General features: G+C 52.1%; 1 protein-coding gene across 2 annotated transcripts in view; it reads left to right on the forward strand.

The window, feature by feature from the left end:
• Window positions 1–4,124: 4,124 nt before the first annotated feature.
• Window positions 4,125–12,043, forward strand: part of XXYLT1 (xyloside xylosyltransferase 1) — a 36,261-nt gene continuing 28,342 nt past the window's right edge. Inside the window, exons 1-3 of one of the 2 annotated variants that reach the window (XM_086468186.1) lie at window positions 4,125–4,550; window positions 10,484–10,631; window positions 11,502–11,504. In XM_086468186.1, coding sequence (XP_086324312.1) covers window positions 4,125–4,550; window positions 10,484–10,631; window positions 11,502–11,504 — 577 coding nt within the window. The remainder of the gene's footprint in view (window positions 4,551–10,483; window positions 10,632–11,501; window positions 11,505–12,043) is intronic. The other variant, XM_086468185.1, reaches the window with a different exon arrangement.

Here is a 12,043-nt window from a genome sequence, read left to right on the forward strand (position 1 = left end):
TCTGTTTCCCTGTTGCCATAAAGCATGTGCCTCTGACAAGAAGGTCTGGGTTGCATTTTCTGGGACTGTTTGGAAGGGAAATCAGGTAATGACTTACTGAGTGGCCCTTCTATTTGTGGGCCTACAGCTTAACAGATTCTCTTGTTCCTATGCTGACTCTGGTTAGAGGTCAGCTGCTAATAACAAGTCATGGTAACTCCTGCTCTTTTGCAAGCCCTTTCACAGTGGAAGCTTTAACACCAGGCTGGCCTTTATGCTGGTGACTGCGGGTCAGTCACAATAGGTATATATCCTGGAGGACCAAACGTCTAAGAGCAGTCCATTTTCCTTTTTTTTTTTTTTTTTTTTTTTCTTCTTAAATTAAACTTTCTGTGCAGCAAGTATACTTTTAAATGAGCATGTGGAACCTTTCATGAAAAATAAACTTAATCCTTCTGGACATGATGTGGGGTTTGTTTGTAGTATTTTGACATCAAAACTTGAATTTGAGACCTAAAAGTAAATACTGAGCCAATGGAGTTTGTGTAGAACAACCGTACAAAGGCTGTTTGTTACCTTTTCTTTTTGCTGTTCTATTAGCCCTAAGCTGAATATGTAAAATCTCATACGTAAGGCAGCCACCCTAAATTTAGGGCAATCAATCCTTTATATCAGGAAGCAAGTATCCTTTATATAATCTGCAAAGATGTATATGTATACGTGTTGCCTAAACTAAGGTATGCACAAGAAAACTTAGGAATTTCACTGCATGTTTATGCAAAGTGATGAATGAGCATAGGCTCCAGCTGTATTTTGGGGTCAGCAACACAATTTGCTTTATTCAGTAGTGAGCTCCGCTCTGCTGATGTGCGTGCATAAATGGTGTCTGTAGATACATGCTGATGTGTCAGTTATTTAATACCTAGATAGTAATCACCTGAAGCCCCAAACCAGCAGATGCAGTTCTTTAAGGTCTATTTATCTGCCCTATGGACAACTTAATGGAGAATTTTTAGGTAATGTAATATCAGTGCAAACTTTGAGTAATTTAGGATTATAAAATATAGCCGTGGCATTATGTAAACCTGCTGTTTAAACGTATTTAGGAAATTAATTGGCTTTTCTGCAAGCTGGCCAAGATAAGCAAAATTGGGTAAAAAAAATTCTGTAAACTATGGTAAAATTAAAGTGTATTTAGTCTGAATAATAAGAAACTTAGGAATATCACCTGTAAGCTGTAACTTGTAGTAATTTTTAAATAGCTGTCTATGAAATGATAATATACTTCCTAATCTGCAGTATTTAACAGCAGTGGATGTTTTAGTAGATCTTAGAGAAAGTAAAATACCCAGTGTACAGATGGGAAAATGTAAGATACAACTATGTATAGTATACACTTTAGACATAGGTTTTTCTGAAGATTTGTCTTTTGCAGCCTACATGACAGGCAGTATATAGTGTGTAACGTAAAGCTACCAAAAGCTTAATGGCATAATCTCTATCTTGGTCCATGCTGCTGGAAGACAGTGTCCAAGACACTTACTTCAAATCTCCACTGGTATTTTCCTTCCTAGCCACAAAAATCTCTGTGACAGATTTTGCAGGATGACTTGCTGTAGACAAAAATGTTTCTTCCCTGTAGCTCTGCAGGTTCATGTGCTGCATTCCTGACTCACGTCTGTCTATGCTAAAGGACAGATAACATAATGGATCCACAGGATGTGTTACTCTTGTCAGGAGCTCTGGAGTTTTAATGGTTCAGGGAGTAGGTATGTCACTTCCGATCCTGCAGCCTCATTTCCCAGTCCTTTTAGGTAAGCTGGGACATCCAGTATAAACTGCATTCAGTTAAAGCTTTTTTTCAGGTCAGGTGCAATACATGTGTTATGTTGCTTATCAGCAAAAATGGATATGCCATTACGTTACATGAAATGTATTGAAGGCCTAGTCCTACCGGACGCCAGCAGGCTCAGTGCTCCAGGGCCTCTCACTTGCAGGATTCCGCCCTCAGTAACACAAAGTATGGTTGTCGCCAGGGCTCTGAAGATCTGGATTCCAGATCGCATTCTGACCTAAATGCTAACCTTCTGCTCGATAGTACTAGGAAACTCCATTTTTATTACAATACAAATCTGGGTATAACTAGAATAGTAGACAGTAAGGCTCTGTTGTGGGTTAACGTCTTGTACTCTGTACCAGTTAATGGAAAGCTGCAATTCCAGTTCATGTTTCTCTGTAGGTATGAAATATAGTAGGTCTTAATTGGTGAGGTACAAAGCAGTAAATTCCTGACAGTTTAAAATCAGCTTTTACGTGGATTTTTAGTAATTTACTAGATAGCCCATTGAAAGACTTTATAACATTTTCCCTAGCTAGAGTTAAATCATGTGCTCCAAAAGTCTCTTGGGAAGACAAATGTCAGGAAGCTCAATAAATATTCTAATGCATCTTGATTTCAGAGGTGTAATTTACTTATGTTGCATGTTAATTAAAATGGTGTTTGTGGTGTCTCCTTAGTGGTCTATGTTGTTTTGATTGTTCATAAGGTTTCATATTTTATGTTAATGTCAGTACAGTGCATATAAACTTAAATTGCCAAATTATCATACTGAATTATGCCACTGAATTACATTAGACATGCTGGAATTTGTTCCCATAAATTTGGGTGAAGGTGGTAGATGCTAGAAGTCTGTCCTTGCTTTCACAAGCTGCAGATACTGTGGCCTGAAGTTTCAGTTGTTCATTGGTATGTTGTGAACTTCAGCCTCCTTGCCAATTGGGACCTAATCTGAGAAGTCACTGAAATCAGTGGCAGTCTTTCCACTGACTTCAGAAGCTTTGGATTGAACCTTCCGTGGCTTCTAATGTTAGTCTGTTAAAGGATCCTGTATTAATACTGCATTTCTCACTCTGGGGTTTTATATCTTACCTGTTTATATACTGAGCTGAAACAGTTTCAGAAAATGCAACCCGACCTTCCAACTGCGGTCAGCAAATCCCCATAGAAGAGGAAGTTTCTCCTGGTTTGCAGTATGACATCAGTACACACATGTTGTCCAAATTATTAGAGTTCTCCGTGATTGGGCAAAAACTTTGTAGCACTAAACAATACAGGTAAGAACTAGAATAAGCATAGGGTTGCCTGTGATGTTTCCAGGACTCTGGTGCTTCTCTGCAGCCATGTTTGGCAATGTGGATGTTAACTCTGCTTCTTGATCATGGGAATCTCAAATGACATAACGACTATAAAAGGACCATTTGATAGAATTACAAATAATGTGTAAGTACTAAGGACACAGTATTTTTACACTGTCAAATCGACTGAGCTGTTTATTCTGATTATTTAAATCATCAAAGTATTTTGAGAGTCACTTTTGCAAAACACCCTCTCTCCCCATTCACTGATGGACACTTTTTCCTGAGTTAGAATTTATGCCACTTGTTTGTGCAGCCTGATAGCTGAAATGTCTTGCTCTCTTGCTTGCACAATAGCACGTTTTTAAAACTGGGACCACTCCAGAAAGGAATCGTGGGTACAAGGATGAATGTACTACTTTGGTATATCCCCTTTCATATGCTTGCGTTATCTTACTATACAGTATTTTCTTGTTTCTCTTCCCATGGAAGGAGATAATAGAGGAAGAAAAAAAATCCCACTCACTTTTCTGTTAGGATCCTAGAATGTTTTGATAGAAATTTCAGAGAAATCATTGTTTCCTCAAGCAGAGGTGTTACTCTGTTTGAAACAATGACCTTTTTTCCTTTATCCATGTGTCGCTCTCAACTTGGTGTTTTTTAAGCATTCCACCAGTGAACTGCTCGCATTCTCCTGTGAAATCTTCCCCCCGAACATGTAACTGTAAAGAATGTATAACCACCCCAGTTCGCCTTTCATAGGGCTGTAGCCTTTGTATCTGAAACATGAATGTAGTTTTCTGTAGTTTGTCATTGTAAAGGAGCGAAACGCGTTATTACCTTTGTAACTAGCCCTCTGTACATGCTGTAAGGACTGTAAATACCGCACTCTATTAAACCTTTGTATGCCTGGCGGCGCTCTTCGTTCCCGGCGGTCCCGCCCCCGCCATGGCGGCGCTGTTCCCGGGGCGGGGAGATGGCGGCGCTGTTCCCGGCGGTCCCGCCCCGACATGGCGGCGCTGGGCCGCGCGGCGCGGGGCTGGGCGCGCTCCCAGCCCTGCGCCCTGGCGCTGGCCGCCGCCTTGGCCGTCTGCGCCTTCTACTACCTGGGCGGCGGCGGCGAGACCTTCTCCAGCGCCACCCGCCGCCTCCGCGCCACGCCGCCCGCTCCGGCCCACCGCCACCCCCAGCGCGGCGGCGGGGAGGCGGCGGCGGCGCCGGGCCGCGACCTGCACCTCCTGCTGATGTTCACCAAGGCGGAGCGGAGCCCGGCGCTGCGCGCCAAGGGGCAGGCGGCGCTGCGCTCCCTGCTGCGGCACGGCCGGCTGGGCGGCGGCGAGGCGCTGCACCTCCACCTCGTCACCGAGGGCGCCAGCCGGGACATCGGCCTGGGCCTGCTGCGGGACCTGCTGCGCGGCGCCGCCTTCCGGCACCAGGTGCGGGCGGCGGGGCGGGCGGGGGGTGCCGGCGCGGCGGGGCTCCGCGCTCCGGGCCTTTGCCGGCCGTCCGGCGCGGTGCGTCAGCCGGCGGGGGCGGCTCTGCCGGAGCATCTCGCGCGGGTGTCGCTTACCTGCCCGCTGGCGAGCGCTGCAGCGGGAGCGCGGGGCTCCGGGCGGCGTTAATCTTCCTGTAGGACCGAGGCAGCCGCAGTGGAGCGACAAGCAGCTTTCTCAGCTGCCAGCCCTGCCTCACGCTGCGGCGGTGTCTACTTCCCGCCTGTGCTGGAGAAGGATGCGCCTCTCCCCAGCCTCCAGCCTTTCGAAGGGCTTGTTCCGTGCGAGCGGAGGCCCTGCGCTCCCCGCTGCTCCCCGCTGCTCCCCGCTGCTCCCCGCTGCTCCCCGCTGCTCCCCGCTGCTCCCCGCTGCTCCCCGCTGCTCTCGGCAGTGCCGCTCCTCTTCCAGAGACCCCGTTGTTAGCCCCGGTTCAGCGTCTCGGCACAAGGACCACGTGTGCTGGTGTGCAGGTGGCTTCCCAATGGTCCTGCGGGACCGGGATCAGAAAAGGCTGTTGCCCTGCTGCTGGCGGTCCTTGGGAAAGGGATCGGAGAGCCTGCAAAGGCGGGAGTGCTCCCAGTGCGAACGTTCATCCTGCTGCCTGCCAGAGGGACGGTTCTGCCTCCCCGAAACGTAGTCAGTGCCGTCCGTGCAGTCAGGCTTGCCTTCACGTTGAACAGGTGCCTGAGAACTGGAGGAGTGTTAAGTTCAGAGACGCCAGGTAACGTGACTGGCCTGTCCCCAGGTGCTGCTGCAGAGAGTTGCATGGAAGTACCCTCTACTGCTGTAACTTTTCATTTCTCGTCTTTCAGGTATTTAATATTAGCTGAACTCTGCTGAGATGTGACTGGAGATGTAACCTTAACGTTGTTCACGCAGATCATTTGTTGGTAAATAACCCCACCTCTCCTTTTTCTTAAACAGCCCTTTACTAGTGCTGGCGCGCCGTCAGGTCGCGGCCGCGCTGGCTGTCTGGAGGGGCCATGCACAGCTGCCTCCAGGAGGGTTCCTCCCCCTCGCGGCGGGGTAGACTAGCAGTGCCGCAGGGCAAGTGTGCAGGGCGACAGCCTAGCTCAGGTTTGTGGTGTCCCCTGGAGCGGGGGGACCCCCAGGCCACCGTGGCGTGCACATCCCTTGCAGACACCCTTCTGTGCGTGTGGCTGCTTTACTGCCACCTGCTCTTCTGAGAAGCCAAATCCCTCTGCGGGCAGCCTCACCAGCGTTGCTTCTCCAGGGGCACACAGGCTTGTGAGTCAAAAGTTGGAGGAGGTGGGGGGATACAGCGACGTGTCTGTTGCGGGGTGGGCCTCTGTCCGCTTGTGAACTCCCAGTAAAGCCTGGCTCGCGGCTCGGTGAGTACGTCTTGTGCCAGAGCTGATCTCTTGGGCGTAAGCAAGCAGCATGGCCTGGAGGACTCAGGTGAGATCTCACTGGGATCTGCTCTGTGGGACAGCTTCTTCCCTCTCTTCTAGCAGAGCCTGGCATATCCTGGTTCATTAGCTAGGCTGTGGTTGGCAGCACACCTTCAGACCTATCTACTTACCTGTTTTTAGGTAGAGTTCATAATACAGAGCAGAAACTGTTGCCGGCTTCTCAAGGGTACAGCCTTGCCCCTAATACTGTGCCAGTTTCTGGTACACCAGCAGGTGACAGCGCCTCTTTATTCTTGCTGTAGCCTGTCCCATTCCTCATCTTTATTGTCAGGAAACATCACCCTGGCTTGGACCTTTGGTGCTGCTTAAATGTTAAAGGTGGTTGATCCTGGTGCTCGGGTGGCTCCAGCAGTAACCCATCTCCATCCTGAGATCTCGCCTTCCCTGGTTCTCTTGGTGTCTCCAGAGCACTCTGCTGTTTTCCTAGAGCAGGCCTAGAGACGAGGCTTGATGAAGTGCTCGGAGGGCAGCTTGACTGAGGCAGGATTGATAAAAAACCCGAGCTTTACTTTTTTCTTCGTGAAGATGTGATCTGGGCTCTGCTTTTAGAGCCGTCCTTGCCCTCCTCTCCCAGCAGAGCTGGGGTCAGTTGGGTCCTGTGTTAAAGTGAAGCCCAGGAATCAGACCTGGACCCCAACCCTTGGGGAAGGTCATGGGCCAGCTCTTGTCTCTCCCTGAGGAAATTCAGGAACTTTCAAAATCTCCTGGAGACCGAAGCAGACGGCTGCAGCCTGCCAGGGCAGTGCAAGGGGGGTGAGAGCAGAGGGGCTTGGGGATGCACTGCGGTGGGCTGCGTGGGAGCAGCTCGGGCACAGGACCGTGCTGGGCAGGGCAGAGCAGGGCAGACCTGGGCTGTCCCAGCTCTGGGGCAGTCGTGACCCGTTACAGCTGTGTCCAGATGTGGAGCTAGGAGCGCAGCGTGCCGACGGCCGGCGGCAGATGGAGCTGGTGCTCCGCAATGTGGTGCCTGCGTGAGTTTTTGGCGTGGGGTGGAGAGCGGCAGGGATGGAGGAAGGTGGCCGGGAAGCACCCATGAGCAGCAGGGACAGAGGAGGGACTTGCCGGCACCCAGCCAGGCCTTGGCCTTCCTGCCCACACCTTGTTCTCCGAGCTTTCACCAGGGCTTCTGCGCTCGCAGTTGCAGAGCGTGTCCTGCCCCGGCAGCGAGCCTGGGCATGTCTCAGTAGCCCGTACTGTGCTTACGAAGGACCTCGGCTCGCCTGTTTCCTGCAGCTCTGGGCTGCTCTGACTCCCCGTGCTGTTTCATATTGCTTATTTATTCTGTTCCCTCCGAGAATAAAATTAACTGTGCGCTCTGCTCGTTGCTCTCCCTGGTTGCTTGTTTAGATCAGCCCCGCGGAGGATGCTGCCAAACAGTGATGCCTCTGCAGGTCTGGTGCTGTGCAAAGGAGTGCCGGGGTGACTGTAAGTGAGCTGCTGTCACTCCGCACTTGCAAGAGTGCTGCAAAGATACCCGGCACGAGAAGGAGGGAAAGTTAAAGAGAAAAGACATGTGGGTTGTTTTTTCCTAGTGAATCAATCGAAAGGGTCTTTTCTCGGTGTGGGGCGTGTGTTTATAAAACTGTGCTTGCACAGGAAGCCCCTAGAACTTACTTTTCTGAATGTCCTCAGCAAACGTTGTCAGATTTAGCTACAAGGATTTACTGAAAGCTGCTACACAAATAAATAACAAAGTACAAAATTAGCAGCAGATCAACAAGCTGTGCTAAAGTCAGCAGTGCAGAGAGGAGAAGCCCTCACAGTCCTGGAGAGGCTGGCCAGCCTGTGGCTGCGGAAGGAAGATTCAGCTGCTCAGGAGTTTGCTTTGCAGAAATGCTGAACCAAGGAGTGGGCAAAAGACACAAATTTTCTTGTTTTCTTTGGCAGGGGAGGGAAGGCAGATGATGCTGTGTCTGGAGTTTCAGGAGTATTTTTCCCACGATTTTCGTCCACTAGTGCTTGGCACTCTGCTCATTTCAGAGGTGACTGGAATTGGTTTGACTTTTATTTTCCCCCTGCTCAGCTGTTTCCTATGTGCTGTGCAGACGTCGGGCTGCCTTTGCGGGATGCACAAGGGCGGTCGCGGGTGCTGTATTTCTCCTCCATGCTTGTCCAGTCTGGCCAGACCCCGAAGCTGCACTTACCAAGCTGGGCTGGGAGGAGAGCATTGTGCATCCCAATGCTGGTGGTGCTCAGTCTCCCTGCACAGGCGGTCAGTGCCTTTGCACCTGGAGAGCGGTGGTATTTTGCTGTGTTTGGTCACCTGGGATCACGGCCGGCAGCAGCGCTTGGTGCTGCGGATCTGCTCCCGCGGCCGTGCTGCTCTCCTGCCTGTTCCTGCGGCGCTGCTGGTGCTGACGGCGATGGTGAAGCCGGCCGTGCAGCTTGGCGGGGCTGGGGTGAGATGCTGCCCTAATGGTACCGGTAACGGAGTTTCCTCCCCTGTGGGATCTTGGGGAATATGCTGTGCTATCCAAAGCCAGGTGTGGTTGCTGATGAGCTCTCCCAATGCACTTTCCTGGTACATGTTGTTCCCTGTTTTTCCTGCCGTCCTCCTGCAGGCGCTTGGCCCTGAGCCCAGCAGCCGGGACGCCAGCAGTGTGGCTGCCTCGCCGAGGGACACACTGGCCACGGAGCCTGCGCGAGGGCTCTCGTACAGCGCCTGGCTGGCAGCAAGGGCCAGTGGCCGAGAGTGGGTGTTCAGGGTGCCTCTCCAGGAGGAGGGCCGAGGGGAGTCCGCTGCAACTGTCCTCCAGCAGTACCCCACTGTGGGCTCAGCCATTGTTGTGCCCGGGGTCAGGATGGGCCCGTCACCTTGCCTTGTTTGACGTACTGCAGGTCCCATAAGCAGCTCCCCGCCTCCAGTGAGCTCCGCTCTGATGCGAGAGCACTTTGATCTGGGTAACGTTTTCTGCAAGAAGGTGTGGGAGGAAGAAGCTCCAGGCTGCTCACTGCTTCTTGCTCTGTGCCAGCCTCGCTGGGTGTCAAAGCAGCCCCTTGTGCATCCCACAGAGAGGATGGTCATGACACCAGCTCAGGCTCCAGAGGCACCTTTTCACCTGAAACACTTCACTTAAAAAAAAAAAAAAAAAAAAAAAGGCAAATGCTCTATCCCACATGTTTAAGTGTATAGTGCAAGGCTCCATGCTCTTAAGCAGATGAAATTTTGGTAGTGAAAAGGAGTGAAACCATAGAACTGTTGAATCATTTCGTTTGGAAGGAGCCTATGGAGAACATGGGGTTGAGTTCCCTGCTGAAGTCAGGGCCAGCTTGGGGAAACGTCTCGTTATCCCTCAAACAAGGTGTATAGGCTCCCCTTTCCAAAATCCAAGTACTGCTGCAAAGTTGTGTCCTCGCTGGCCTTCAGTTCCTGCGGGGCTCTTCCTGCTCTCCCTGGCCTGAAGAAGGCGGCGCGACCTCGAGTCTCCACACTCGAGTTCCTGCACTCCCCCTTATCCGCACCGGGGTCGTGTCCCTCGTCTCTCTTAATTACCCTGAAAATCCCTCTGGTTATCTTGTGTGATTCAGTGACCTGTGTCCTTCTGTGTGTATAACGAGCATCAGGCTACATGAAAGTTCCTGTTCATTGGACTTTGAATGAAATTAATTATAAGCTTGTAATATTTCAGTAGCTGACAAGGTACATTTGCAGTTGCTCCTGTTTCTGGCCCATAGCCTCGACCTGCGCAGGCGTGCCAGGGCCGGTGCTGGTGCATGGCTGCAGGAAGGCTGAGGAGCGCAGAGCATTGCTGGCTGAGCGCAAGCAGAGCTCTAGCACAAGCAGGCTGAGATCCATCTGGAGAAGTTGCTCAGCTCTGCTGTAACTCCTGATGTTTGGATTTTCATTCGTGTGCTGTGGTCCGTCTTCCCTTTCCCCCTCCAGCCCCGGCAGGACGTGCTGCAGAGCTTGCCTCCATGCCGGGCTGAGGTTCAGGAAATCCGGGCTGCGTCCCTGGCGCTGTTGCAGCCTGCCTCTGTAGCAGGGAGCAAGCCTTGGCCCTCGGGGTGAGTGACATGGTCTGGCTTGCCTCAGAACGGCAGGATGCCAGAGCCTGGAGCGAACCGTCACCTCTTCTGATGGACTCCATATGGGAGACCAGATATGTGGTTGCATTAGGCAGTGGGAACGGACCAGAAAAAAAACCACAAACACACTTGATTGTGTGAGTGGATTCGAGTCTCTGCCCATCTCACAGTTATGAAATGGCTGTAAAAATCCTTCCTTTCTTTCCCTGCCACACTTGGCTGGCTCTCGTGGCAGGGGGACGTGCAGGGGTCAGGGCAGTCAGGCCCCTTTGTGCAGCTGCAGTGCCACCAGCAGTATTTGCGTTTTAACAACCTCCCCCACCTCACCCAATGCCAGTGCAGGCTGAGTAAAGGCTGCCAGCGCTGGGCCAGTCCCCAGAGGCAGCGGCTGAGTGATATTTCTGGTGTCTCTCCCAGGTAATAGTCCATGATGTGAATGAGCTGACAGAAAAGCTGTTTCCAATCGTTGAAGCCATGCAGAAACACTTCAGCGCTGGATCGGGGACCTACTACAGCGACGCGATCTTCTTCTTGTCAGTCGCAATGCATCGCATCATGCCCAAAGGTAAGCCTCTCCTGAGCTGCTGCAGCAGCTGCCTCCGGCAGCACAGGCTCTCTTTTTCTTGCGCATGGAGATGTCATCCACTGCTATTTGAAATGCAAAGAAAGTTAATAAAACTTTTGAGGTGGGCTCCTTGGGTTCTGCTCCTTCCTTCGGTCCAAGACCACCCACATCCAGGTCTCCACTGGTGTGAGCGGCGGCAGGTTATCCGTGCCGCGCGGCAGCTGGCCTGCCATTGTGCCCTGAGTTGATAGGAGAGGTGAGGCAGGAGGAAGCGTGCTTGCTCCTCCCAAGCCCCCCTTCCCCTTGGGGTGTCAGCAGAAAGAGGTGTTGCATGCTTGTGGTGCGGCTGTGCGCTAGCATCAGCAGAGAGCGGTTGTCGAGCCTTTCCTCTTGGCTTCGGTGAGCTGTTGGAAAGCTTTGCTCATTAGCAGCCACTGATCACTTATGTTTCCTTATTGTGCCTTCGCTCTGCTATTATTGAGTGTGGGAACAACAATAAATCTGCAGGAAAACAAGGCAGCTGGCAGAAGGGGCTTGGCTCGGTTGATGCCATGTTTTCCTTCCCCGCCTGTGTACGGGTGCTTCTCTTGGGACCAGCATGCTCTCTAGCCTTGGACTGGTTGCACGAGGAGGGTGTTGCGTCCCTGGGCTCCAAACCCCTTCCCCTGAGCTCCCCCAGCCCTGCCTGTCCCTTCCTGGCGCTGATCCCCAGGCTCTCCCTTCTGACTGCCTTGCTGGCCTAATGCACGGGTGATGGCAGCAGCCCCTCCCAGGCTGGCCACGTGCCCTCCCTGTGCCACAGCAGGGTGTGGGTGGCAATGGTGGCAGGGAGCCCTGGCGTCCTGCCTGGCCATACACCTGCCCCAGGAGGAGGTGACCAGCCTCTCAAAGCTGTTTGTGGATGGCACGCAGTGGTGGCCTGTTCTCCCGTGTGAGTTGCTGAAGTAGACGTTGCCATGGCTAGCACCGCCGGCACCCGCAGCTTCCTCGGCATTTGGAGCTTCTGCCCGGCCATAATAATCCCCTTCCTACAATGGATCTGGGCCGCAGTCTTGCTCTTGCTGGGTTGTGAACAGGTGCGACTCCCCTGTGCCCCTCTGAGCCCTGTCCCAGGTTAACTCTGCCCAATAGCTCCTGCCTCTGCACTGGTTTGTGAGGCTTCCTCTGGACTTACCCCTGTCCTCCTGGTACAGCTGTCCCTTGCTGGCTAACGAGTGGAGCAGTGGTGTTTAATTTGCATGGGCAGGCGTTAGGGAAGAGCAGGCAGGGAGGTGGCCTGCTTCGTCCCCCTGGGGGCTGGGGGCAGGGTGGCCCCAAAGGTCCCATCCAGCCCCTGCCGATCATTACTCTGTGGGCTCCAGCAAATACGTTGTACTTCGCTCTCCGTTAGACTTGGGTAATTTTTTTGTGTG

Source organism: Leptosomus discolor, chromosome 7 (assembly GCF_034619465.1).
Source record: "Leptosomus discolor isolate bLepDis1 chromosome 7, bLepDis1.hap2, whole genome shotgun sequence".
NCBI classification, from domain to species: Eukaryota; Metazoa; Chordata; class Aves; order Leptosomiformes; family Leptosomidae; genus Leptosomus; species Leptosomus discolor.